The sequence below is a fragment of the Capronia epimyces genome (assembly GCF_000585565.1).
Source record: "Capronia epimyces CBS 606.96 chromosome Unknown aczIQ-supercont1.7, whole genome shotgun sequence".
Lineage (NCBI taxonomy): Eukaryota > Fungi > Ascomycota > Eurotiomycetes > Chaetothyriales > Herpotrichiellaceae > Capronia > Capronia epimyces.
This window is the reverse complement of record NW_006912910.1, coordinates 42,808-69,661: the sequence shown is the minus strand read 5'-3', so window position 1 is coordinate 69,661 and position 26,854 is coordinate 42,808. Positions and strand designations below refer to the sequence as shown.

Sequence of the window (26,854 nt, the reverse complement as noted above, 5' to 3'; positions counted from 1 at the left end):
TCACCCCAGAACAGCTGCGACATGTTCCTTCATGATGTGGTGGACAAACCATTATCCGTCCAGGGTGATAGGCGGCTAGGCATTGTCGAGACATGCCCTGCAGGCTCTCGCTTACTGAGGCGCGGCTTCCTTGAAGGCTGCATGCACGGAAGGGGGCAGGAGATACTCGTACGAGCGGCACTGGCCGGTCCTGTCGCCTTTGATAAGGAGCACTAGCAACAGCAACAGCAACAGAAACGGCAACAGAAGCAGCAGAAGCAGAAGCAGAAGCAGTATCGGTGTGAGTGGGAGTATAAGCAGGAGTACTGGCTTCGAACAAGGAGGAATTAGGTCCAGCGCAGCCAGCAAGCAGGGTTTTAGGTCGTACGCACAGTGGTGTCTCGTCTATCCGTACCTGTACCTTGCCATGCAACTGAATTCAACAGTCACCGTAACTCGGCTCCTGTCAAGAGTGAGAGTGTCTGTTGGCGCGATCAATTACCGTACATGGATCATCGGAGAGCAGGATCTGAGGATCTCAGGTGTTGATTGCTACTGGCGCTGGATACTATAGTATACTATACTATCTACACTGTACTTGGTATACAGTATGTACAGTATGTACAGTACTACGGGCCGTCTGAGGTCCCTCCAATACCGTTACAATCTGGTCTGGTCTGGTGCAGTGGTGTATGCTTTCTGTAGACCTCAGCATAAGTACCCTCTACATCGACCTCCACCTATACCTTCACCGTCGTCTCGGTGTGCGCGGTCTTCTCGTCCGGGATGGGCATGGCCGAACCATCCAGCTCCCTTTCCACCTCTTCGACGATCCCAAGCTCCTCGGGCGCGCCTTGCGGCTTGGGCTTGAGCAAGCCCCGTCTCCTCTCGTCTCGTCGTAGCGACCAGCAGATCTGGCCGATGACGAGCAGGAAAAGAACACTGATGACGGTCGCCTATGTTGGAACAGAAGTCAGCGATATGCTTTTTCCTCTTCCTATTCCTCTTCACCTTCCTCATGTCCTTTCCCCCATCCCTTCCCCATGGAGATGGATATCGGACCCCGAAGAAAAACAAATTCGACAATGTAGAGGCACAAGGATCACACAAACTCACCCAGATGAAACCGCCCCGGAAGGTCGGGGCATGAGAGACCTGCCAGGCCACCAACGGGACGACGAGCCCCGTGACCTCGCCAAAGGCATTGTACGAGGCCAAGGTGACGGCACGCACCTCCAGGTCGTCGGCCAGGTTCTCAGCGGTCCAGGCGATGATGACGGCGATGGAGCCCTGGGCCCAGCCGTTGGCGATGTAGGCGAAGAACTTGAGGCCGTCCGGCACCGCCCACACGGCCAGCACCAGATTGCTGAAGACGCACAGCACGCCGGACAGCACCATGGGCTCCCAGCGCCGGCCGCGCAGGTCGGTGTAGTAGGCGGTGCTGAGGGCCGACACCACCGCGACCGCGTGCGTGATTGTGCCGATGTTGTTGACCAGCGGCACCGAGTACTTGTCCGGCTGCGAGCTGAGCCACAGCAGGAACGGCGTGCCGCTCGCGTACGCCATGTTGCAGAACAGCAGCAGCAGACCGACAAACGACCAGTAGCGCCAGTTGCCCACCACCCGCAGGAACACGCCCCAGCCGAGTCCCGTCGACGGCTGGAACCCCTCTTCTGCCAGCCGCGTGCGCGCCAACGTCTTTTCCTCCTCCGTCAGCCACCGTGACTTGGTCCGCTCGGGCACGTCGGGGAAGAAGATGAAGCCACTGGCAACAGATCAGATTCAGATTCAAATTTAGATTAGTTAGAAAGTCCGAGTCCAACAAGCAAGTTCCGTCCCAGACTAGACTCTAGGCAGTGGAAGGATTGGCCCAGTCAGGCAGGAGGACTTCCGGTCAGACTATTATCACTTACATGAACGCGGTCGGGATGGTGATGACAGTGCAGATGATAAAAAGCCACCTATGAATGTGTCAGCTGAGCCTCAGGTCTTCTCTTCCCTGCAAGCGCAAGATTTATACGCAGGATCGGGAGAGTCATGGGTCATAGGCTACCTACCTCCATCCCTGGAGACCTCCGACGTTGGACAGGTTCGTATACGCCGCAGATTGAAGGTATCCGGCGAACATCTGTCCTAGAGGGTTGGAGATCCAGAACAGCGCGTTTCTGCGAGCCAGTTCTCTTTTCCGATACCAGCTGTGGTGTGGTAGGTAGAAGACAACGTCAGTACAGTCCACCCAGTCAAGCTCAAAATGTGTGTGAGAGAGAAAAGAGCCTTGGAGTTTTCTCTCGGCCAGTATCGATATCGATAAGATCAAGATCAGATCAAGCTCTGCTGCTACTCACTCACCTATTGATGATGTGGACTAGTCCGACATAGCATGAAGTTGCGCTCAGGCCGACAAAGAAGCGCATCACCACGAGTTGGTTGTATGTCTTGACAAAGGCCGTGCCTAGCGTGAAAAGACCCCAGAAGACCTCGGCCGCGGGCAGATAGTACTGCGCTCTGTGGTATCGTACATGACTGATTAGCAACCTTGTTCGGTTCAACCCAAACCCGCAATGCGTACTGTCTGGGCGTTGACAGAGGACAGGTCGACACCACACTTACGGGAATTTGGTGATGACTAGATTGCTGGGGATCTGGAACACAACGTATCCCACTTCGTCTGGATCCAATCAACAGGAACGAGTCAGCTCAGCTACACTGCACTGCTTGGGCAGTTTGTTGGATTGGGATTGGGATTGGGATTGGGATCCCTATTCAGTGAGTCCACAGCGACAGGGGCAGGGACACGTACATGCGGCATTGATGTAATTCAGTCGGTTGCCGTGGAGGTTGAGGTCTTCTTTCATGCCCGAAACATAGGCATTTGCTATTTAGAGGGAGGGAATCAACAGTTAGTCTTGGACATATTCATATCCTCGGTCAGGGAGGGAGCGAGCGGATCCCTATGACAGCAGGACAGGACAGGACAGGACAGGACAGAATAGGATAAAACAAGACAGCATAGCTTACTCAGAGCAGACACGTCCAGGTACTTGGTAAAGAAGGCCAGACAAGCATAGGACAAGACGAGCCAGTCAAGCTTACTCAAAAGCTTGCGCTCGGCAGGCGGCATGTCGGCAGGATACCATCTCACCACCTCGCCAAGACGGGAGAAGAACTTGGCCATGCTAGCAAAACCGATCGTGATGGTGATGGTAATGCTTGGTAGGTACTGTCAAAGGGGGCAATTGTGATTGAGTTGGCTCGCACTGGACTCAATTGTAGTCGCGGTGGAAAAATGCAAATCAAATCAATGCCATGAAGGAGGATCAGAGATCAGAAAGTGGACATTCGGCGCTTGAAGGGAGTATTTGAACATACAGTAAGGAGACCCCGGCCCGCCCAGGTTCATAAACACTACACCCATGAGCGGATAGACCTGGACGGCGGCCAGGATGACGTGCGTTCAAACCGGCTCTATGGCTGTGAAAGCGACAGCGACAGCGATAGCGACAACTCACAGGTCTCCAGGGGTGAGGCGAGCAAGCGAAGCGCGAGGCGAGAGGCCAGTCAATCACGTTATCTGGTACGCAGACAACGTTATATTGTGCTGCGCGTCTCCCGAGCCTTGTCAATGTTGTCGACGATCGTGTCGAGGTAGTAGGTAGGTAGGTAGGCACTAGACTAGGAGCTGCCCTCCCTTGAAGAGAGGTCCGCGGCGCCTGGTCGAGTTGGGGCAACAACTGTCGGGCCACACCCCCTGTGATTGTCGGGGTCGAGCCCGACAAAGCTGTCGGATCTGCCTTGGTGTCGCGTCCATCCCATATCGTGCTTCTATACATCGTCAGCGGGGGAAGTTGCGCACGGTACTGGTACTGGGACTGGGACTAGGATAGGAGGCAGAGCCAGTCTCCGGATCACGCCAGAGCAGCCTCGTTGTTGTCATCTCAGCCCCGCTGCCGCTGCCAACCAGGTTCAGGCCCGAGCCAACCAATCCTTCCTGAGCCTATAAACAGATATCGCAATAGGGCTAAAGCCATGTTCGAGGTCAACTGTGGGTCCGCCTTGCCATATTAGTGTGTTATACTGCACATCAGTTAGCACCAGTAGTCTGTACCGGTCTGTCCTTGTAGAGCCCATGACGCTCCAGTCCGCGGCTAAAGATGCGGGCATGTTGAGCTGGCAGACTGACGGACCGCACTCCGCAAACATATCGCCATCACATCTCTTTCTCACGTTGGCTCCGTGGTGGATGGCGTGCTAGCATGGTCACATGCCGTGACCAGGAACCCAGAGCACCACGCAAACCGACCCTTTGCAGAATCAGGGATGCCGAAAAGAAAAGAAAATCTGGATAATAATCAGTATGTAAGTGAGAACAGAGAAGGTTCATCGCCTGTGAAACCCCTGTCCCTAGTCCCCATACCTGATACCTGATACCTGTCTCCGTCTATGTAGATAGGATCGCCTTCTTTGTCACCGCCCTCTGCATCCCCCGGACCCTAACCCTGACCCTGACCCTGGGATACAAAACAAAAGCCTTCCTCTTCCTCGTTGACAGTCATGGCGCAAGTCAGCACCGCCGCCGCCGCCGCCGCCGACGGGCAGAGCAGCCAGAAACGGCGCATTTTCCTCAACGCCTTCGACATGTTCACGGTCGGCCACCAGTCGTTTGGACAGTGGCGGCGTGCCGGCGATCGCTCTGCCGACAAGCGCAGGGATCTTTCCTATTGGACCGATCTAGCCCGGCTGCTGGAGCGAGGCGACTTCAATGCGCTCTTCCTGGCCGACACATATGGTGTCTACGATACTTACAAGGGCTCGTCCGAGCCGGCCGTCCGGACGGGGGCCCAGTACCCCATGGGGGATCCAGTCATCGTATGCTGAGTGCCTGTGCCTGTGCCACCCGTCCTGTCCGTAGCATGTACTTTGCATGTATGTCCTTTGTGCCTGGGACGGTGGCTAACCCGGCTGGCTACACTGTAGCCCGTCAGCGCCATGGCGGCCGCGACCAAAAATCTGGGGTTTGCCATCACGACCTCGACATCCTATGAGGCACCTTATATCGTAGCCAAGCGCTTCTCGACCCTCGACCACTTGACCGGTGGTCGCTTTGGCTGGAACATTGTCACGTCGTGGAAGGCTTCGGCTGCTAAAGCTGTAGGTACTCCATGAAACAAACCACTCACCTCAATGTCATCCGCCATCCCTGCTGACCACTGACAACCTGCACAGGTCGGGCTGCCGTTGGTCGAGCATGACGAGCGATATCAGATTGCAGACGAATATCTTCGAGTCCTCTACAAGTCAGTCAACCATTGAATTGATTCCGTTTTGCTCCCTACCCTTGTCATTGCCATTGCCATTGCAGTTGCAGTTGCAGTTGCAGTTGCAGTTGCAGTTGCAGTTGCAGTTGCAGTTGCAGTTGCAGTTCCTGTTCCTTTGCTGACAATGCTCTGCGCCGCTGTTCGTGTAGGCTCTGGGAAGGAAGCTGGGCAGACGACGCCCTCAAGGAAGACCGCGAAGCTGGCATCTACGCGGATTTCAACCGCATCAAGCCCGTCCATCACCATGGCAAGCGCTTCACCGTGGATGGCCCGCATATCACGGATCCGTCCCCGCAGCGGACGCCCTTTCTCTTCCAAGCGGGCACGTCGGCAGCGGGAGTAGCTTTCGGCGCCACCCACGCAGAGGCCATCTTCGTCGCCGGCCCGTCGCCACACCTTCTGGCCGGCCGGGTCAAAAAGATCCGCGAGGCTGTGGCAGAGGCAGGACGGGATCCCCGCTCCGTCAAGATCTTTGCCACCATGACTCCCGTCCTCGGCCACACCGAGGAGGAGGCTAAGGAGAAGTACCAGGAAGCTCTCCGCTACGCCAACCATGAGGCCGGCTTGGCCTTTTTCTCCGGCGGCACCGGCATCGACCTCAGCAAGTTCGACCTGGACCAGGAAATCAAGCCCGACGACGTCACTGTCGACGCCCGCGTCCATTCCGCCCTCGAGACCTTGGCTTATCGCGGCGACGACGTGCCCAAATGGACTCCGCGCAACATTGGCCGCTTGATCTCTATTGGCGCCAACGGTCCCGTCCCCATCGGCTCGCCCTCTCAGGTCGCCGATGTCCTGGAAGACTGGGTGAAGATAGCCGATCTGGACGGCTTCAACATCGCCTATGTCGTGGTCCCGGGCTCGTTTGAGGACGTCGTCGAGTTGCTGGTCCCCGAGCTCAGAAAACGGGGCATCTACTCCCCGCCTGGCGAAAGTGGTACCATGAGAGAGCGGGTGTACGGCCAAGGTCAAAAGCACTTGAGAGATGACCATGTCGGGGCCTCCTACCGCTATGATGTGTACGATGGGCAGTAGACAGATTGACGGCATCGCGTAAGAGGAAAAGGACGAAAAAGTTGAACCAGGCTGAAATATTGAATGCGCCAATTGTTTTCGCCCAGGAGCGGCAGAGACAACATAGCACGTATATAGGTATAGGTTGGCTGAGAATAGATGCCTGACCTGATCGTCCGAGATGCTATTCTTTGTCGAATCAGGAACATAACATCTCTCTCTTGATTCTTCGCCCGCACTTACCTCAGAACAGCCAGTGGAGGCTTGAATACCAATTCCAGGCAATATCGGGAGATAAAGTACTTGCTGCTGTTCTGGAACTCCAGATGATCTGATCGCTCCCGGAATCCGGTCTAAGCACACTGTTTGCTGTTTCCTGCCTCTGCTGGTACATGCGGATGCTGGTTCTTCTGGAGCTGACTATCGTGGGGATGAAGGGACACCACGAGACACACATAAATGTTGGAGCCAATCACTCTAGGGGAGGCTTCCTCTTCGAATCGTTAGTCGTCGTCTCAGCTTCCCCCCAGAAGCTCTCCAGGCAAATATCGCTCATGCTTGGCCTCTGATCTGGATCACGTGAGAGCGATGCTTGGAGCAGGGTATCAATGGGTTCTTGCGACCCATTGACCATGGTGAGGAGACGATCCAACACCGTGTTGTTGATAAAGCCGCCAGCCCGCCGAATCTCACCGTGAATCAGCTCATACCCAACAAGACCATATGCAAAAACATCAGATGCGGGCGACCAGTGGCCTTTGGCATGGCTGCTGGTCTTCAATTCAACAATCTCTGGCGCCAAGTACCAGATCGTTCCCATCTTGTGATTGCGTGACGCCTTCTCGTGGGTAGAGTGGCCAAAGTCTGCCACCACGACACGAAACGGCTCCGCGATGAGCAAGTTGCTTGGTTTCACATCACGGTGGATGATGCCCATGGCGTGGATGTGGCGAAGACCCTGCGCAACATGATGCAATGCTTTGAGACAGAGCGGTCTCGCTTCGAGCCCACCAACAAATGCTTCAAGCGTCCGGGTTGCTAAGGGGGTGAGAATCAAATGAACAGTGTCCACACGGCTGGTCCTGAGACTGCGGCGATCTGCCTTCCCAAAGTCTGTATCGACTAGCGAACAGACGTGGGGCTGGAATGGGTTAGCAAAGAACCGTAAGATTAAAACGTCGCGGACGTCTTACGTGATTCCCGACCACTTCCATGATTTCAACCTCATGGCGGATACTGTTGCGGTTATGGTCCGTCCTGGTCAAACGTTTCACCGCATACACGTTGCCCGTCGTCAAGTGGGCAGCGGCTGACACGACACCGTATGCGCCAGCCGCCTGAGGGGCCTGAATCAGATAACGGTCGATGATGTATTGATTTGCTGCAGGTGTTGGGTCGAATGATGACATGGGATACCGTTGGAACCGAGGATTCTCTCGCATGAGATCATGTAAGCCTCGTATATAGCGCGCCTTCACTGCGTCGTCCTGCGCGAACTCAAGATTATAAGTCAAGTTTCCTATACCAATATTCTGTGATGGATGCGAAACCAGACACCCTTCTTTGTCCACCACCATGCCATTGAGAGATGTATGCAGTCGGGTTGAAATCGCCTTGAATAAAAAGGTGCCGAATTCTCGATTGTGAAGAAACTGTACGTGTCTTCCTCTCACGTAATCGCGGGCTCCATTCATGGTAATGCGGAAATCCACCCCCAGGTCCGGCTGGTCGCGGCGCCCAGCCCCAACCACCCAACCACGTCTGAAGTCTGTCGGTAGGCACGAGAGACTGAATCGAAAGTGGCCGGTGTACTGGGTCGTCGGTCCAGCCTGGTCCATCGAAGAGTCGGAAAAGTCAGAGTCTGTATCCTCGCGCCGAAGCAGAGACTTTTTGGCCGAGAGGTCACCTGTCGGGACGTGGCTAGAGACATGCATAAACTTCTGGTAGTGTGCTAGGTCTTTGGTCTTCGTCAATTCGAGGGCGAGGTCATGAAAAGCGAGCCGTGCGGCCGGATTGCAGGGCACGAGCCTCGCAAACTCATCGAATCCAGGGTCCACGGGGGATGCAGAGACAGCGAGATGAGCAGCCTGCAGCCTTTCATACTCTGACAAGCGCTGTGTATCTTGTTCATCGGATCGCCCGGCCATTTTCGGTGGCTCAGGCTCAGGCGGGAGCCTAGGGACTTGGGGGGTTGTCACGCCATCGTTGGGTATCAAAGCCAGATATACATGATTTGGCTCCAGCCAGAGCAAAGGCCTCGAGATGGAACGCCAACACTCTCAGTTTCAAGTTAAGAATATGAATATGAACAGGTACAATTTGTGGGAAATGAGGTCGAGAGTCGAGTCGAGAGTATGTAGAGTATGCCGTGTGTCCACCACTGAGGTTGGGCGTTAGCATTGACACAAGGTTAGGCAACTTTGCCGAACAACCCTCTCGCAAAGGCAACTTCTCCGAGTGGGCGCTGGCTTCACCCATCAGCAACACTCAACTCTTCCACGCCACCATCATCACCACCACTTTCTCTCACCGCAATGCTCCCATGATCTATTGAACGCACAATGAACGGGTAGCTAGACCATGTCGCAGACCTATCTCCTCCCCCAGCACCATCTTCTCCTCTCTCATCCAGAGGACAAGTTCGATGCCATCCGCCAAAAACTCAACGACCTACTGACCGATCAACGACTCTACCATGCCACCGCGAAGCTTCATCAGATAGCCAACATCATCGACACAAGACAGCAGTCCCAATCTGTCACCGACTTCGAGCGTGACTCATCCTTGGAGCACACCGCGTCTTCGCCGCACCGCAGTGTCACGCCCGATGAACAACTCAGCCCCCAGCGTGCCTACTTCAGAAACTATTGGCGTAATCTTCCCTCCGAATCACCCAAATCACTGAGTCCTACTCCTTCACCTCCTCCTGTTCCTGCATCCTGGCATCACGTCCCTCGAACAGGGAAGTCCAGACATGATGGCGCCGATGACACAAAGAAGACAAAGAGATGTATGCGGAAGAACACAGGGGGGCGGATCACCAAGCCTAACGTCGAGAGGCATTCGATGATAACGAGATCGCGAGCAAAACCAGGCCATCGATTCCGCTCCCTCAGTCGCTTGGGAAGGCCGCCTTGATCCGATTGATGCTTGTGCTGATCATTTGATCGTACTTCTATCACTCAAGAACTTCTCTATCAGACTCGGCATGGAGTTGACAGACCTCCCAATTGCACAATGGCACCGGGCCTTGCTACACGATGCAAATTCGTGATGCAAAATTTGTACAGGGTGTGCATCGGCCTATGACGGTCGATGCTGGCTCGCGGCGATTGCCATTGTGACCAGCTCGATGCGTCACCAGGTTAACGCATCCGGTTTCTGTGTACGCTGGCGAGCCTCACCGATCTACCAACATCCATACATATCTCAAAGAAGCGTCTGCCGTTTAGAAACCAGAAGGATAAGCGTCCGACCGAGAATCCACCAAAGCTGGACTAGTTCGACGCCCTCAAACTGTCTCTGGCTCAGAGGCTCTGGTCGCTACTCTGCTGATATGCAGACATGGCCACGCTCATCTGTGTTGAAGGGCATTTCAAATCTCTCTTTGGAGATAGCCATCACACCTTAAGACGTCTGAGGCCATGACACGAAATCCGAGCTTCACCCAAGTTCCATCCACTTCGGGCTTTCGGGGTTGTCATTTCTCATTCGCATTCTGTGGTCCAGCCGCTGCGCTCTTCCTCTCTGACGAGCTGGCTCAGTAATTCCCGCCCGAAAGCTGAGGCTCGAGGCACACTTCCGCTTTCATCGAGACAGTTGGCATCCACTCACTGATTGGGGCCAGCTGGTTTGGCCGTGGCTAGTGACGTTCCTACAGCCTTGTGCATCAAGGCTCCTCGGTTATTGTTGTTTACCCGCTGCAAAGATGTAAGGATGTTGCAGGTTCAACCAATGCAAGATGGAGGACTCGTTCTTATCAGGTGTACATTAGTCCCTCACTCGCCCTGTTCCGTCAGACAGCAAACAATATTGACGATATTAATATGATCTTGTGTCCTCGAGTCCACATGTTCACAGTATCATTGTCCCATACATTGCGCAGGGCTTGAAAGAAGCAATATAAACATATCCGCTATGGCTAATTGTCACTTGTTCCGTCTTGGCCGACTCTTTCTGCTGTATATTTCCACAGCCCAGCTCCTACTTGTCCTGAGCCTGATTACTTACCATGAGTCAGAGGGCCTGCCTAAGGAGAACCTTCAGCCCTCATTTTATTGATGGTGTTCGTCAATGGTCTAGGTGTTATATGCTCTCTTTCTGATCTGCTAGCAGCAAACCGTCGATGCCACTCGCCTGGAACTCTGGATATCCCTGGATATATAGAAGGGTATCGGTGACAAGGTGACATGGTTGGTGTTTGGCAACTTGTGCTTGCTGATGCATATATTCCTACGCAACCAAGGACTCTACAGCAGCAGTAACAGCCCGAGAGAGCTCTGTTCCGTCGGCCCAAATCTGGTTATGCTTGCCAAAGAGCTCGAGCACACGCACATAGCCCTCACCACCAGGTACTAACACCGTCTCCATTGCCTCCACCTGGTTCCACGGCACTAGTCCGTCGTCCTTGGAGTGTGCCAACAAGACTTGAGACACTCCAGCTTCCTTGTAGGTCTGCACATCATATATGGCTGGGCTGGCGGCCACTTCCTCGCCCCTCTTCATCGCGTTAAACGTGAGGGCCTCATACTCTGGATGAGATTCATGGAGCAGGGGGAAATCATAGATGCCACTTAGTCCGAGTACAGCCTTGGGGGGTATGATGCCGTGTGACTGCTTGCCCTTGATCGCGGCCAAGAGAGCAACCGTGGCACCGACGCTGTGGCCCGCCAGGATGTAGTTGGCGCCGAACGAGAATGCCGCCTGCAAATGGCGAATGCCGGCACATACATCATCCAGATGTTGCGGCCACACCGCAGCACGCAGGTCAAAGGCTGGGGTCGAAGGATCTTGCGGGACCTTGGCCGAGGGGGACAAACGGTAGTTGAGTGAGGCGAACCCAGCAATGTTCTTCTGCACCGATGAGTCCGCTGCCGCTGTAGCTGTGAGGAGCGATACAGCTGGATGGAGCGAGGCGGAGTCGACTAGTACATCGCGGAAGAAACCACCGTGAATATAGATGAACCAGATTTTCTCCGCCGGCTCAACGGTTGAGGACGGTACAGCCGGCTGGTCAACGAGATAGACATCGTACGTCTGAAGGAAGTTGTCATGAGCATAAGGTATCTTCAGTGCCCATTGGCCAACAGTCGGGGTCGGGGAGGCCATGACAGCAACCCAGCAGAGAGAGAAAGGGAGGGTGGGTGGTGGGTGTCGAGCGGGAACAGTGTAGTGGATGGCTATAGTGGTAATAGGGGTTATAGGCGTTGGTTATATCTGTCGTCTGCCACTGGCGTGAGTGTGAGGAGAGTGTTCGAGTCGACGTGGGCTTGGGCTTGGGCTTGGGCTCAGGAGGCCCAGGGACTTATGTAAATCCTGGTGTGGTGTTCGGCCCGCGCGATAACGATTGGGACGGAAACGGTCACCACCACCAGCACCGCAGCGGTTCCCGATCCGTCTCCGTCTCCATCCCCGTATCTTTCTCTTTATCTTCTCGTCCTCTTCCCCGGTGTATCAGACCAGGCACCAGATTAGGCACCAGGCCAGGTAAGGTACTGTAGGCGCATTTCTCGGCCATTCTTATTGAATGTCTTAGGCCGCAGCGTCCACATCCACTTCCATGCGCCGAACGCAGCGGGCTCCTCGGAGCTGCAAAGAGTGTCATTCGCGCAGAATCAAATGCGACAAGGTGATCCCTTGCAAGCCCTGCAAAACACGGGGACTGGCGTCAAGATGCAGCCGCGAAGTTGTGCTTGTTCGTGGCGTCGAGACCGTGTATGTCAGCCCAGCCGTCCGTTCATGTCCTATGTCTTGCTCTTGCAGCCAAGCTCAGCGTCACTGAAGGTCGCAACTAGAATTGACATGTACCTCTTTGCAGGGTGGATGATGAGAGCCAGAGCCCGGGCCAGAGCCAGCACTCGATCACGTATGCTCCTGCTAGCCAGGGGGAGCACCAGCACCGACATTTGCCCCAGACACAGACACCAGCAACGGTCGAGGAATATTCATCCTCACCGTTGATGCGGGAACAGGAACCGGCGAGGACTTCCCCCACGCCTTCTCTGAACAACATCCTCAATGACCCGGAGAAATTAGTGGCCATGTCGACTCCCCAGAAAATCGTTCAAATGATTCGCAGCTGGGATGATGTCGTTGTACCCAGTCAGGCGCAAAGCGCTGAACTCATCGAGCACGACAAGTTTTGGAACTCTTGGATACACTGCTCATTGTACTATCGCGAATTCGAAGCGGCCCACGACCGATTTTGGAATCATATGAATCGGGGGGGAGCTTTGTCTCAATATGACCCGTCGTGGTTGGCGATCTATTTCGCTACGTTGGCCGTACGTCTCCATGGGCGGACCAAGGGCTTCTTTCCTTCTGTCTAAGCTTGGAGTACTGAAGACTGACGGGGCGACCAGGTGGCGCTGTTGACCATAGACGAGAAACACGTCAATTTGCCATCAGGTGAGACTCGAGCCCGAATCCAATGGGCGAATTTTCACCACCGGAAGTACTGACTGCTGGTGCACAGGCGATCGGCCCTGGCTCATGTGTAACTGGTACAGCGCGTCCCTGTTCTGTCTCGACCTGGCCAACTACATGAGAGACAGTAACATGATGCATGTGCAAGCGATTGGAATCCTCCAGATGTGCTGCCACGCGGCCGGGGACATTGTGTTTCGACCTCGCCTGCTGGCAATCGGGATCCGGATTGCGAACAACCTCGGGATGCCGTTTGCACGCACCGGCACCGGCACCGGCACGCGATCGCTGATCGAGTCCGAAGTCGCACGGCGGTTGTGGTGGGTGTTTGTGATTAACGAGTGGTAAGTCGAGTCCTTGCTTGCTGCGAGCTCGGTATGCAATCGTCGAGTCCACTCACCATCCTGCTCTGGTAGGCTTGGCCATTCCTCCAACCGGCCCTACATCCACGAGGCAGATTTTGACATGCTTTTACCCCTCCCCATGGATGACGACGAGCTCGAAAGCGGCCATATCCCCGACGAGCTGCCATCGCACCACATCAGCCCGTGGCTTTATACCACCACTCTATGCCAGATAGCGGTTGTGTTTCACCGATTCAACCGCGCCGTGCAGACGAACCCGAGTGACCTTGAAATCGTGGTCAATCGCGCCGACAGTGAATTGACCAGCCTCATGGACGGGCTCCCAGCTCATCTGCGAGACAACGTCGTCAAGTCTCCTCAAACACGGGCCCTGGAAGCGAAACACCTGTGGATCAGATGGCAGCGTGAGGATCTCAAAACCACCTTTCTGCTTTTCCGTGCCAAAATCAACCACCATTGCCACAAGACATGGACCATGTCACCCAGTCTTTGTCTTAGCCAGCGCATACTGTGTTTGCAATCGGCGCGATCGGTCATCTCGGTCTACGAATCCTCTGATCTATCGGCCCACCAGCGACGATACATGTAAGTGAAGTGGCTTGTCCTGTTTCGAAATGCCCCACGGTGAAGCTGAAGCTGAAGCTGACCTGCCAGGACCTATACACTACACCTGTACAATGTAGGCCTTATCATTGCCTCGGAAATGTCGCACACATTCGATGCCACCGAATCAATCGCCTTGATGTTGGATCTTTCCAAGTGCATCTACCTTTTGGCACAAGTCATGGCAGGAAACAACGTGGCGGAATATTCGGTCAAGCACTTGAGAACACTCTTGGCCGGGTTCAGTTCGACATGAAGCAATGAAAACCAAAACTATGTACAGGTCATGTGAACTGTGGCCTCCGGCGCTCTAGTCAAACAACGCGCTCATGGCACTCGGACGGATCCATGAACGAGGGCAAGAATCTGATCAAGATTCTCATTCTCATCGGCTACAAGGATCTTATGGTGCAGGATCAGAACCCCATCAGCCGTTTGACCAGCTCTGAGTTCTCACTGAAACCCGTCCAGCCCTCCAACTTGGACTCGTCAACGCCCATTTCGCCGCCATCCTTTGGTGGCAGACCGGCGGCCATTTGCAGGTACTGTTGCTGCGTATATTCCTTGTTGGCAGTGGTGGTGGGAACTGCCGCAATATAGACGACGCTGGCATAGTCCTTGCCAATATGCTCGGCATCCACGGCGTGACATACCTACAAGGGGACAATCAGCACAGTTCAATCTCCAACAGGAATCATCAGCATTGCGAAACTCACATCGGTGTGCCACCAAACCGTGTCGCCGGGTTGCAATTCCGGCACCGCCACCAGGCACTCCTTCAGTCGCAAGTGTGGGTGTGACAGAGCACTGAGGCGCTGACTTTCCCACGTCTTGGTGCCCGGAAAGAAGGCCTGGTCTGGGTTTGGGTCGAACTTCCACTGACTGGCATCCATGACCTTGGATGGGTCCTCGGGAGGTTGGAAAAACGGTCGGAGCAGGACATAGGCGATGACCGTCTTGACATTGGGGTACAGGAGAATGGTACCTTCGCGGGGCGCCGTCCGCGTCAGAGCAGTCCAGCCCTGGAAAGATCGGAACACGCTGGTATGCGCCCTCCCGGGGAACAGGTCAAACTTGACGTTTTTCCTGGCATCCAAGTCATAGACGTCGACTTCCTCAGGGTTGCCGGCGAAAACAGGATGGTATGCCTTTTTGTAGACCGGGTCTGCCCATCGACAAAGGCTGCCACCGTCGATATGCGGTCCCAGCCCGAGGAATGGTGAACCGGCCGGACGCTTACGCACGGCGTCGGCGTAGAGGAGCGGCTCGGCACTCACGTCAGTGCTGGATTCCGACCAGTGCCAGAGGTTGTTGATCCATTTCATCAACTGCAGTTGGTTGGGGTGCGTGCGAGCGGCATTCTGGGTCGGGGTGTTGAACAGGGTGAAGATGGACGGGTTGTCCTCCGGCCACGAGCGGTACCGGCCTTTGTTGACCTCTGTAAATCGATCGAGGTCGGCAAACAGTTGGTTGGTAGTGGCGGGATCAATGACATTTTGCACGACAAAACACCCCGTTTCCTTCATCCGGGCTCGGGTTTCGTCGCTCACTCGCCCGGCGACAATATCCTCCATCTTGAGGATGGAAATCATGTCGCGATCCTTGTCGACAATCTCGGCCGTCACTTTCTCGAGTTCGGCACAGGTTTGGATCCAGCTCTCCGTCAACGCCTTCTCGCCGTACTCCTGGATGACGGCAGCCTTGGTCGCCTGAAACGTAGCCTCGTCGGCGGCAGATGTTGGTACATCCTTGGGGGATACGAACTCGGGCCAGGCGGGCCACTCCCGGGCTGCTAATATTCCAGGCATACTGTAGAATGACAGAGTCTGCGTGAGATGCTTCGAGGAGGATGGTGAGTGTGAGTTGTCGGGAAACGCTGCGGTATCAACGTGATGTGGACGGTGAATGGCAAGGACAAGTGTCGGTCACATGGAATTTCAAGAGATGACACTGGGATGCAGGTTTCTCTGCCTCAAAGCCTTGCAAATAGATGATAAATAGCTTTAGGTCTTCGGTTGAGAGATTTCGTAGCCTGTCTGGGGAGCCTGGGCCCCAGATGGGGTCTCTAGGGAGGCAAACTCTTGTCCTAGGCTGCTTGGTATCGACGGAGATGCCCTGTTCACGTCCTGAGTCTGGATGTCTTCAGCGAGGCCGCCCGCCCGCTCCAGTTCGTTTGGGCCCGTGCCAGCTCGCTTGAGTTCGAATGGGCTCGAAGCAGCTCGGCTAACTTTGGCTGAGTTCGGCCCACCTGTAGACAATTCGTGTTATCAATTCTCTAATCTAGATATGAATTGATTTGTCCGTGTGAAAGGCTCGGCTCTCAATCGATTATCGACGATACAATTCTCCCATTGACGAATAGCCAAATCGTCTTCGTAATGGGCTAATTCATATTCAGCCTACTGGTCGGATGGCGAGCCCCTGGTCTGGTCGAGGTACAGGAGATATGATATCTTGGGGAATTTAGACACCTGGCTGGCCCGTAGCCCCGTGGGAGCCCGAATCTTTTCAGAAGCTCAGACCGGGATCCCGGGTTTGAGATAGACGACTCGCCAGATACCAGATACCAGATATAGGGCGTGGAGATTCCGTACAAATACCCCCCCACAAGTCGCCAAAGATTCGGCGTGTCGAGCTCCCTTGATTTTCAATCTACTAGCATTGGCATTGGCACTGGCACTGTACAGATACCGACAGAGGCAAATCTTCCGGAAAGCCAGCCAACCGAGCTCATCGTCAAGCTTCAGTGTCAACATGGCGTCCGTGGTGGCGTTTGAACGCAAACATGTTGGCAGATTGGTGCCCAAAAACCCCAACTTGTTGTACGTCGTTTGTGTCGGTATCGCCGTTGTGAATGAAGCGGTATGTTGAAAGCACAAGCCCAAGCCGGTGGAAGTGAGAAGTGGAAGTGGAAACAATTTACTGACCCCCGATCATGATAGACCTTGGGTTATGACGCTTCCATGATGAACGGCCTCAACATCCTGCCGCAGTACACCGACTTCTTTCATCTCACCACTGCCACGATTGGATTGAACAACGCCGGTATCTTCTTTGGGGGAACCCTGGGAGCGTTCTTCATCCAGCCCGTCGCCGACGGTCTAGGCCGCAAGGCCGGCATCCTGATCGGGGCCTCGATCGCTCTTGTCGGGGTCATCCTGCAGACGGCGGCGCAAAATATCGGCATGTTCATCTTGGGACGGATCATTCTGGGCATCGGCCCGGCCATCTCGACCGGAGCAGTGCCCCCCTTGCTCAGCGAGGTCTTGCCGGCCAAACACCGCGGCAAGATCATGGGCTTCTTCTTCAGCTGCTTCTACGTCGGCTCCCTGGTCAGCGCGGGCATCAACTACCGTGCGGTCAACATTTCAGGCACCTGGGCATGGAGGCTTCCGTCCATCTTCCAGGCCTTCTGGAGCATCATGGCCCTCGTCACCCTGCCCTTTATACCTGAATCGCCCCGATGGCTCCTCGAACACGGCCAAAGGGATGCGGCCCGGGAGACCCTGGCCGTTATCTATGGCCACGGCGATCCCAACGACGAGCAGACCACGGCCGTGCTGGCTGAGATCGAAAACGTCCTGCACAAGGAGCACCAGTTGTATCCGGGCAACCCGTGGAAGGAGATGTTTGCAAGCAAGGCCAATCGCCATCGCATGGCCATCATTGTCATCTTTGGCGTCATGATCCAGATGTTGGGCGATTTCGTCATCTCGTAAGTAGTGACCCGCCCTTGCCCTTGCTGGCATCCAAAGCCCAAGCCCGTCCATGTCGATTTATGTACTGACCGTCCGTCTGATAGTTTCTATCTCGGTTCCATGTTGACCCAAGCCGGGATCACCGACCCCATTACGCAACTCGAGATCAACATCATCCTCAGCTGCTGGTCGTTCGTCGTGGCCGTGTCAGGCAGTCTACTTCTGGACGTGTTTGGACGCCGCCGCACCCTGATCGTCTGCCTGATCGGAATGATCGTCACGCTCTACATCTTCGGCGGGATGGCCAAGCTCTACGGCACGGGGAGCACCAACAAGAGCGGCATTTATGGCACGATTGCCTTTATTTTCCTGTACCAAGGGTTCTATGCCTTCTCCGTCTCCCCAATGACCAGCTTGTATCCCCCCGAGGTGCTCAACCTGAAGCTGCGCACGGCCGGAAACGCCGTGTTCCGATTCCTTAACTATGGATTTGGCTTGCTGGCCGCCTTCACCATGAGCTATGCCATGGACGACTTGGGATACAAGTTCTACTTCATCAATGCCTCGTGGGACATTTTGTTCTTGGTGCTGGTCTATCTCCTCTTTATCGAGACAGCCCGGGTGCCGCTGGAAGAGGTCGCCCTCAGATTCGGCGATATTCACGTCGAGGATCTAGGTGACGGGGTCGAGGTTGTCGAGAGTGTCAGTGTAGAACCCGACTTAAAGGAGCGTGCTTAGTAGCCTGGGGATCTTGGGAACATGGGGAGGCTCTGGTGTGGGTATACTTACTGTATATTGGATCTGTCCAGAACTTGATATATACTATATTTCTTTTATCTGCCGAATGACTCTTATACTAACTGATGTTGGTCGTCCAAAAATCGAATTCCATCAAAATACTGTATATCTATACGCCCGGATTGATCATGTATAATATTGAGATGATATGCTCTCAGACTCTCCAGAGGACCGAGCCAATGATGTTTGGTCTGGTGACACATACACATCGTAGACGACTTTGTTAGGACCTATGGAATGGGATTACTGTACCAAACCACTGCAATATTGGGCGGAAAGGCCACTGAATGGGCGGTCGGGTACTGCACCTGCACCGACAGTGAGCACCGCCGACGAGAACATACAGAGCAGTAATCGTAAGAGAGACATGACACTGATAGGAAAGATATGAACTGTAATCCATCTAGACTCGAGGTTTTGACCTGCTAGGATGGGATGGGCTGCTGTAATCACTGTATACCTAGATTCTAGATATGCATTCTGGGTGGGGTCTCTGAAGAGATAAGGAAATCCATGTATGTACCGCCTAGGACTGCTCCCGACTCCGTACGGATACTGTACAGATAGTGCGTGGGGTTCCTGGGGAGCCCCGACCCGCCCTGGTGATAGTGAAGGAAAGGGGACTGTATCGTATCCGTGGATATCAGCGTTATCTAAGATCTATCTTGATCGCTTCGGTTCGGTTGTGACTATAAGATCAAAAAAGAAAACTGTATACTTGGATTGGTATTATTGGCAGGGACCTATTATTGGATATCTCATTGATTTACTGTACATGCCTACAGTACTTGTCAATCCCCTTATTGATTTTTGTTGGATTCTCTCGCCAGAACACTACTAGAGCAGAACAGCAGCTAGTCCAGGCCGAGTGAAACTGAAGACTGCCAGATCATCGCCACCTCAACTCCGAGAAGATGGGCAGCAGCGAGGTGCCTTTGCCTTTATATGAAATCAAAGACACCCCCGTCGAGAACTTCCGCCCTCTGAGAGTCCGGGTCATTGGAGCCGGGTATTCGGGCATCTATCTGGGAATCCGCATCCCGCAACGGCTCCGCAACATCGACTTCCAGATCTACGAAAAGAACGAGGGCGTGGGCGGCACATGGTGGGAGAATCGATATCCAGGATGTGCCTGTGATATTCCATGTAAGTAGGCTCGGGCTGGCGAGAACGAAGAACGCCACCAGACCCAGACCCAGACCCAGATCACAGTGACCAGGCGATAGGATCTGTTTGCTGACGGACCTGGGTTGCTTCCCTGGTTTTTAGCCCACTCGTATCAGTACACGTTTGAACCCAATCCGCGCTGGTCGGGATTCTACGCCCCCAGCCAGGAGATCTGTCAATATCTGCAGAATGTGGCGGACAAGTACGGCGTCCCGCGCTTTGTCAAGCTAAGCCACAAGGTGGTCGCATGTGTCTGGGACGACTCTCGCAAGAAGTGGTATGTTGTTGTTGTCGCTATTGTTGTCGTTGGCCATACCCTGTCCATTCGTTCCTTTTCAAAGATGCGAGGCTAATATGAGAGCGATCAGGACATTGACTGTGCAGAAGACGGTCAGTGGAGAAACAGAAACCTTTGTCGAAGAGGCCGACATTGTGATTTCCTGCCGGGGAAGCTTGAATGATTTCGTCTGGCCTGATATTCCAGGCATCGACTCTTTCAAAGGCGAAAAGATGCACTCTGCAGCATGGAACGAGAGGTGAGTCTAAGGCAGAGGCTGAGTCTGAGTCTGGTGATCCAGCCTCGTTACTCTACACCTTCCGGGGCATGTGGTCAGTCTGAGTCTAAAATGCTGACCGAGGCCCTCGACAGCTATGATTTCCGCCACAAGAAGATCGGCGTCATTGGTGGCGGATCCAGCTCTATCCAGATCGTGCCCGTTCTCCAGAAGAAAGAGGGCACTCATGTGACGTGTTTCGTGCGAAACAAGGTCTGGATATCTGACAGATTTGGCGACCATGTCATGCAGTCGCTAGGACTGGATCCAACGAGACTGGATTGTAAGTTTCGACCCGGGTTTGCGTTTGCATGTCCCTTCATGGAGGGGAGAAGAACCCTGGCTCACGGCCCCCAGTCACAGAAGAAGAACGCAACGAGTTTGCGATCAACGCCGACAAATACCTGAAATTCCGCAAGGCCATCGAGGAAGATGGGAACATGGTGCACTACTCGACTCTGATGGGGTCCGAAATGCAGAACATGTTCCTGGACATGTTTGGCAAGGCCACTCGCGAGCGCCTGGCCAGCAAGCCGGCTCTGCTGGACTCCTTCCTTCCCGCCTTCGCCGTGGGCTGTCGACGCTTGACGCCGGGTCCGGGCTACCTGGAAGCCCTGGTGCAGGACAATGTCGACTTTGTGCCGGACCGGATCGAACGCGTGACCGCGACCGGGGTCCAGCTCCAAAACGGCCGACACATCGAGCTCGACGTGTTGGCCTGCGCCACGGGGTTCAACACTTCATCCATCCCGCCGTTCCCCCTGATCGGGAAGGGCGGCAAGACGTTGCAAGAGGAGTTCTCGCCTCAGCCACAGACGTATCTCTCGGTGGCGGTGGCGAATTTCCCCAACTTCTTCATGATGCTGGGACCCAACTCCGGCATTGCCGCCGGCACGTTGACCATTCTGCTCGAGGCCGAGGGAGACTACATCGTCAAGTGTATCCGCAAGCTCCAAAAGGAGGATTACTTGACCATGACGCCCAAACGGGCCCGCGTGGACGACTTCTCCGCCTACGTCGGCGAGTACTTCAAGAAGACGATTTACATGGACACGTGCAAAAGCTGGTACAAGTCCGCCGGCGGTAGCGGAGACCGCATCACCGGCTTGTGGCCGGGGAGCATTCTTCACGCCATGGAGGTCCTTCGCGCCCCGAGGTGGGAGGATTTCGATTACGAGTCGCACGAGGACAACAGGCTGCGATGGCTGGGCAACGGCTGGAGCGTCCACCTGTTGCCCGGAGGCGGGGATCCTTCTTGGTACCTCAATGCCGAGGAACTCGACGTGCCTCCGGAGAAGACGCCGGAGACGGATCCCAAGTATCACAATAGGCCATACTCGCATTAGGATAGGATAGGATACGATACTGAATACGAACTGTGCATTGGCATTCATTTTCATTCTCGTACATACAGTAACAAACGGTACGGAGGACTAGATATAAAACTTGCAGTTACTACTACTTTGATTTGCTCGGTTCGTAGTATTCGGGGTAGCTCTGCTTGTAGCCCAGGATCCAACTACCCCACGACGCAGCGGTAAATAGCAAGATACGGCTGGCGATGCGGCCGATCCATTCAGTCGGCAACGGCAGAGCCAACGGCGTGTCGGCGCTGTGCAAGAAGACCATGAGCTGGAAGAAGCTCGGGGCGGTTTTGGCGGATTTGCAGTCGTCCAGATAGCCAAAGAAGTTGCGGAAGAAGCGCTGCTCGTTCTCGTACGACTCGGGCGTCAGGTGGATGTCGATGACCAGGTCGTCCGTCTTGGACGCGTTCTCGAACCGATGATATCTGCCGGCCGGGATGGTGGCCGTTCGCTGGCCGTCTTCCGACAGCGTCGCGAACGGGTTGGGGTCGAGGCCGCGGAAGATGATGGCCGTGCCCTTTTGCAGGTAGAAGTACTCGTCTTGGTAGATGTGGTAGTGGAACGGAGGCGTGATGACCGAATCTCCATTCTCGCCCCCGGTCGGAGGGATCTGGTGTGTCATGACATACTTGGACTCCGGCGCGTGGAACTTGACGGATGAGAGACCCTTCTCGTAGATGATGGGATTGTTGGCCGCATTGTTGGTGCGCGGAGGAAGCGGTGCTCGAAGAAAAGCGAACATGGTGATGTCTGTCGTGGGCGTGAGAGGAGCTGAGGGCTTAGCGGAAGATGGAGGTTGGACTCAAGATATACACTGTAGTGTCCGTACAATACACAGTACCCCTCCAACCACGACGAATGGTCGAGATCAACCTGGGGGACTTCTTACTACACTAGTAGGAAGCAAACCCTTCTGGCGGCGACTGCTTGGGCTTAGGAGCCTTGGTGGCTTAGGATTGGTATCACAGTAAGGTAAGTAGCGATGGCGGGGTTGGAATCGTGAAATCTGTGAGCATTAGCCGACGCCGACAAGGTCCAGGGTCATCGGGCTTAGGCCTATGCACTGTACTGTAGTTCAAGGGTTTAGGCTACCTAAGTAGATTACAGTAGATTACACCCAATGCCTAGCACTTCTGATACGAGCTCGCCCGAGTCCATAGATAAGAACGAGCCACAGCCATCAACAAGTGCCAGCCCCCAAGCCCAATCCCAATGATAAGCAGTAACTAGTGGGGATAGGGGAGTCGTCTGGGGACGGCTCTAGGGCTTCAGGGGCCTTTGCCGCCTGCTCAGCTCCATGTGGCATGCACCCAGAAAAGGCGGCCGTCTTATGATCCGCCAGCTGTAGATGGCTCCAGCACAGTCCGCCGCGGCTGTGCGGGGAGTCAACGAGGGGGCGGATAGCTGTTACTAGGCACACCAGATCCTTTCATCTCATAGGGTGAGGGTTTGTTCAGCCGGTGTACAGCGTGGTTAGCAAACATTCCCGGGCGGAAGTTACCACTAATCACGAGAGATCTTAAATTTTAGTCAACGCATACTGTAACAATCTCCCAGCTTTGTTGATATTGTTTTAACCCCCCGCCGACCTGAAGGGGACATTTGCCATTTCGGCTGGAGTTATGCGAGCAAGGACTTGACAAGTGGATTTAGACTAGGACCTCGCCATCTGATCTGGACCTCTCGTTGCGAACGAAATATGAGTTCGGCACAGTCTCAGCCCAACGTGGCACCTCTTATAGCCATCGTAGGAGGTGGTCTGGCTGGCTTGACTCTTTCCATCGGTCTATCCCGGCACAACATCACCCACAAGATATATGAATCGGCCCTCGCATTTTCAGAGATCGGAGCTGGAATCGCCCTGGGACCAAACAGTGTCAGGGCACTGGAGCTGATAGACCCGGCCATCACTGTCGGATTCAACAAGTGTGTGACGTATAACGAAGGCGTGGGGACCGATGAACATGGCAATGGGATCGGGGAAGGACGAAATGAGTGGTTGGATATCCGAGTTGGGATGGCGGACGGGTAAGTCACTTGCCTGCCCATGAACCCGAGGGACGATGATGGCCCTTGACTTGAGATTGAACGTTGACCAGGTGAGAGGATCGACTGTTAACGAGCGACTGTTAACGTAATGGCTACCTACCTAGTTTCCATGACCTGATCACCACGGTCACACATACCGGCTGCACCAAGCCAGGGCGGGCGTGTTTCCATCGAGCCAAGTTCCTGGACGAGCTGATCAAGTTGATACCGCCATCAACCACGCAGTTTGGTAAAACACTCCAGTCAATCGAAACCGCCAAAGACCAAGAGGAACCTCTGGCTCTTCGTTTCGCAGACGGCACCACTGCCACTGCATCGGCCGTCATTGCGTGTGATGGGATCAAATCGGGGGTCCGCAAGTCATATATCCTGGGCGACGATGCCGATTCTCATCAGCCGGCGGGCCGGCCTCAGTTCACCCAGGAGTATGCCTATCGAGGCATGTACACTCGAGACCAATTTATCGACCTGACCAAAGGTAGCATCAGTCCAGGTAAAGGGACTCTCTTCTGTGGAGATCACGGATATGTGGTCATGTACCCGGTGGAAAAGGGCCAGTTTGTGAACATGGTGGCCGTCAAGCGAGTGCATGACTCTGACCACATTGGGATTGGGGCCGGGGAACCTGTCACCAGCACCGACAAGGCTAAGGCTTTCGTGCCCCCCGACGAAAACGACTCGAACTGGGTGCAGCCCGTGGATCCGGACACGGCTGTGGCTGATTTCTCAGATTGGGGCGAGCCGATCCGCACCCTGCTTTCCCAGATCCGACGGCCAGAACGATGGGCTCTGTATGACCATTTGCCCGCACCGACCTATGTCAAAGGCAGAGTGGTCATCCTGGGTGACTCTGCACATGCCTCTACACCGCACCAAGGTCAAGGCGCCGGGATGGCCTTCGAGGATGCACTTGTCCTAAGTGGCATCCTGGGGAAGATGCTCGAGAACGGTTGCGGAGGACACAAGTCCGAGGCTACTGCCACCACCACTACAAAGATCGAAGCCTGCTTCCGTGCTTACGATGCGGTGCGCCGTCCTCGCACCCAGGAACTGTGCAGGACAAGCAGGGAGATGGGCGAGATGGTCGAGTTCGTCTTGCCGGGTATCGGAAGCGATCTGGCCAAGATGAAGGCTAACCTGGACATCAGGATGAAGTGGATCTGGGATCTGGACCTACAGGCCGAAGTTCAACGGGGAGTAGATATAGCCAAAGACATACTCACCCACGACCCTACCGGGCCGTGATATGTATGGCAAGACTAAACCCGAGGAATGGCATTTCGGTCGTTGGTTTTGTAAGAGATCAAGACCCATCTGGTTCGCGATGTGAACTATTCTTCTCGTGATCTAATGTATCCATAGCATGGGAAGAAAAGGGTTCGGAGTTTCCTTAACAATCTGGTTACATGAGAATGGACAAATAGCGTTAAGGCAACACCGCTGACAGCCTATTCCCGAGACAAGGAGGTTAGTTTTAAAAGTCGCCACTCAGAACATCGGTCAAGCTCACCATTTCTGGATATCCTCTAGTTCTTCCTCATTCGTCTCATGTTTTAATCCTTCATACGTGGTCCATGTCAAAGTCCCGCTGGTCGGAGTATCACTCTTTGAAATCTTCTTGAATCCTACAGTGTTGACAAGGTAGTCAACAGAGCCAGTGGCCCCTATGCTCGAGTGGTAAGCAAAACATTTAGGGCTATCATCACAGTGGGAGACAGGAGATGGAAAAAACTTACAATCAAGAGGAACATAGTCGGCTAGGCCGTGGGCCCAAAAGATCGCCTTCTTCAGTGTAGAAGGATCGAATACTCCCGGAGACTTGAATGAGTCGGGGACAGATAGAGAAGACGATAATGCTGTCGAAATCATGTCATGTCAGCATGTCACGTTGATTTCAATGTCTTCAAGATTGAAACAAAGGGAACACGTTACCGATGATGCCACCGACTTTGTCATTCTCCAACCCGACCGCCAAACTCAAGATGGTCCCTTGCGAGAAACCTCCCAAGAAAACCCTGCCCGGCGCCACCAGTTTGGCCTCTTCGTCGATGATCTTCTCGACGGTTGCGATGGCCTTTTTGAGACCGGTGGCGTCTCCGGATGGCGTCTTCCCAGGCCATTCCGCTGGGAGTCCGTCGTTGAGCCGGGGATCCCACCAGGCCGGGAGTTCGGCTTCGCCTGGAGCTCCTCCGACAGGAACTGAAACACGGGTGATGGGGGCGTTTGGTAGGATGAATTTGATGTGAGGCAAGGAGGCTCTTCGGACGGGCAAGGTCGAACGTCAGTCGGGCGCCTCAGGCATTCGGGACCAAGAAAAGAAAGGGAAGGAGGCAACAGCAATAAAAACAAAGCTTGACCTACTGCAAATGCCTCGCAATTGGCTCCCAGGCAGCTCCGCTGTTGGCAAATCCGTGAAGGAGAATCACCGTCGCAGTGTGCTTCCCCGGCGCTGGGAGGTAAGTCTCCTTGAGAGGGGGCGCTTGCACCCAAGGCGCCAGACCCTGGATGGACTTTGAGTGATCCAATGTGACGTAGATGGCCATTTTTTTTTTCTCTTTCCTTTTTTTCGTAACGAGCTTGATGGACGGGTGGGGAGAGGAAAAGGGTGTTGCTGTCCTCTTGAACAAAAGATTAATGTATGTACAGTAGGTACAGTAGGTGCTGAAGTCGGTTGTGTGACGAGCAATACAGATGGCGTTATCGGGGAGGGGGAGCCGGAGAACAAAACCCGACCCGAGTGTCAGACCTCGGTCAAAGACTTGCGTTAGGTCAGGCTGGCTCGCTTAGGATCTTTGATCTTGATCTCGCTGACGCTGTTGCAATCGTAACCTGGCCTGGCCGATATTCAGAGACAGAGAGTCTTGTCGAAGGATGCTGCATGGAGGAGCTGTAGGTCATGCATGACATGTCCCGCAAGCGGCTTTCTAAAGTTGATCATACTAAGTTATACCGATAATATTGTATGGTCACCTCATCATGGTGCCTTGTCCAGCGTAAAAGCATACCAGCTTCCCCTGTTCCCTGTCAACCGAAAACAGCAGCTCGGAGCAGACAATACAGTTTGCCTGGGGTTAGTATCCAGTTAGCAACAATCCCAGAGCTGGATGCCAATTCCAAACATGGTTCTGGTCCACCTGCAGATCTGTGGAGCGGCCATTACTTGGACGCTCCCGGCCATCCTAACGCTCACCCTACTGGTGGCCCGATCGAATTGGAGCTGCTGGGAACTGTGGTGAAACGCCTCGCCGTCGTGGATCCAGCTTCTCAGTTTCAGATCTTCTCCAGTGCTGCGAAGGAAACGGC

General features: G+C 54.4%; 11 protein-coding genes across 11 annotated transcripts; 5 read left to right on the top strand and 6 right to left on the bottom strand.

Moving 5' to 3' along the window:
- Positions 1-719: 719 nt before the first annotated feature.
- On the bottom strand, positions 720-3,154 carry A1O3_07820 (uncharacterized protein; the record flags this gene model as incomplete). The annotated part of the gene is made up of 8 exons (XM_007737925.1): positions 720-935; positions 1,096-1,744; positions 1,893-1,940; positions 2,037-2,174; positions 2,329-2,484; positions 2,590-2,647; positions 2,780-2,854; positions 2,998-3,154. 8 exons carry the CDS (start codon positions 3,152-3,154, stop codon positions 720-722), a joined length of 1,497 nt encoding a protein of 498 aa, XP_007736115.1.
- Positions 3,155-4,530: 1,376 nt separating this feature from the next.
- A1O3_07819 (uncharacterized protein) lies at positions 4,531-6,329 on the top strand (the record flags this gene model as incomplete). The annotated part of the gene is made up of 4 exons (XM_007737924.1): positions 4,531-4,845; positions 4,954-5,127; positions 5,203-5,273; positions 5,444-6,329. The coding sequence occupies 4 exons, from the start codon at positions 4,531-4,533 to the stop codon at positions 6,327-6,329; spliced, it is 1,446 nt and encodes a 481-aa protein (XP_007736114.1).
- Positions 6,330-6,780: 451 nt separating this feature from the next.
- A1O3_07818 (serine/threonine protein kinase) lies at positions 6,781-8,455 on the bottom strand (the record flags this gene model as incomplete). The annotated part of the gene is made up of 2 exons (XM_007737923.1): positions 6,781-7,449; positions 7,502-8,455. The coding sequence occupies 2 exons, from the start codon at positions 8,453-8,455 to the stop codon at positions 6,781-6,783; spliced, it is 1,623 nt and encodes a 540-aa protein (XP_007736113.1).
- Positions 8,456-10,760: 2,305 nt separating this feature from the next.
- A1O3_07817 (uncharacterized protein) lies at positions 10,761-11,636 on the bottom strand (the record flags this gene model as incomplete). Its single annotated transcript, XM_007737922.1, has 1 exon — positions 10,761-11,636. The coding sequence occupies one exon, from the start codon at positions 11,634-11,636 to the stop codon at positions 10,761-10,763; it is 876 nt and encodes a 291-aa protein (XP_007736112.1).
- Positions 11,637-13,019: 1,383 nt separating this feature from the next.
- On the top strand, positions 13,020-13,907 carry A1O3_07816 (uncharacterized protein; the record flags this gene model as incomplete). The annotated part of the gene is made up of 2 exons (XM_007737921.1): positions 13,020-13,297; positions 13,370-13,907. 2 exons carry the CDS (start codon positions 13,020-13,022, stop codon positions 13,905-13,907), a joined length of 816 nt encoding a protein of 271 aa, XP_007736111.1.
- Positions 13,908-14,337: 430 nt separating this feature from the next.
- On the bottom strand, positions 14,338-15,729 carry A1O3_07815 (uncharacterized protein; the record flags this gene model as incomplete). The annotated part of the gene is made up of 2 exons (XM_007737920.1): positions 14,338-14,574; positions 14,638-15,729. The coding sequence occupies 2 exons, from the start codon at positions 15,727-15,729 to the stop codon at positions 14,338-14,340; spliced, it is 1,329 nt and encodes a 442-aa protein (XP_007736110.1).
- Positions 15,730-16,675: 946 nt separating this feature from the next.
- A1O3_07814 (uncharacterized protein) lies at positions 16,676-18,357 on the top strand (the record flags this gene model as incomplete). Its single annotated transcript, XM_007737919.1, has 3 exons — positions 16,676-16,783; positions 16,864-17,636; positions 17,724-18,357. The coding sequence occupies 3 exons, from the start codon at positions 16,676-16,678 to the stop codon at positions 18,355-18,357; spliced, it is 1,515 nt and encodes a 504-aa protein (XP_007736109.1).
- A 974-nt stretch (positions 18,358-19,331) lies between these two features.
- On the top strand, positions 19,332-21,484 carry A1O3_07813 (uncharacterized protein; the record flags this gene model as incomplete). Its single annotated transcript, XM_007737918.1, has 5 exons — positions 19,332-19,563; positions 19,687-19,868; positions 19,969-20,120; positions 20,234-20,421; positions 20,496-21,484. The coding sequence occupies 5 exons, from the start codon at positions 19,332-19,334 to the stop codon at positions 21,482-21,484; spliced, it is 1,743 nt and encodes a 580-aa protein (XP_007736108.1).
- A 112-nt stretch (positions 21,485-21,596) lies between these two features.
- Positions 21,597-22,244, bottom strand: A1O3_07812 (uncharacterized protein; the record flags this gene model as incomplete). Its single annotated transcript, XM_007737917.1, has 1 exon — positions 21,597-22,244. The coding sequence occupies one exon, from the start codon at positions 22,242-22,244 to the stop codon at positions 21,597-21,599; it is 648 nt and encodes a 215-aa protein (XP_007736107.1).
- A 957-nt stretch (positions 22,245-23,201) lies between these two features.
- A1O3_07811 (uncharacterized protein) lies at positions 23,202-24,796 on the top strand (the record flags this gene model as incomplete). Its single annotated transcript, XM_007737916.1, has 2 exons — positions 23,202-23,530; positions 23,656-24,796. The coding sequence occupies 2 exons, from the start codon at positions 23,202-23,204 to the stop codon at positions 24,794-24,796; spliced, it is 1,470 nt and encodes a 489-aa protein (XP_007736106.1).
- A 261-nt stretch (positions 24,797-25,057) lies between these two features.
- Positions 25,058-26,094, bottom strand: A1O3_07810 (uncharacterized protein; the record flags this gene model as incomplete). Its single annotated transcript, XM_007737915.1, has 4 exons — positions 25,058-25,215; positions 25,288-25,407; positions 25,484-25,809; positions 25,913-26,094. The coding sequence occupies 4 exons, from the start codon at positions 26,092-26,094 to the stop codon at positions 25,058-25,060; spliced, it is 786 nt and encodes a 261-aa protein (XP_007736105.1).
- Positions 26,095-26,854: the final 760 nt, after the last annotated feature.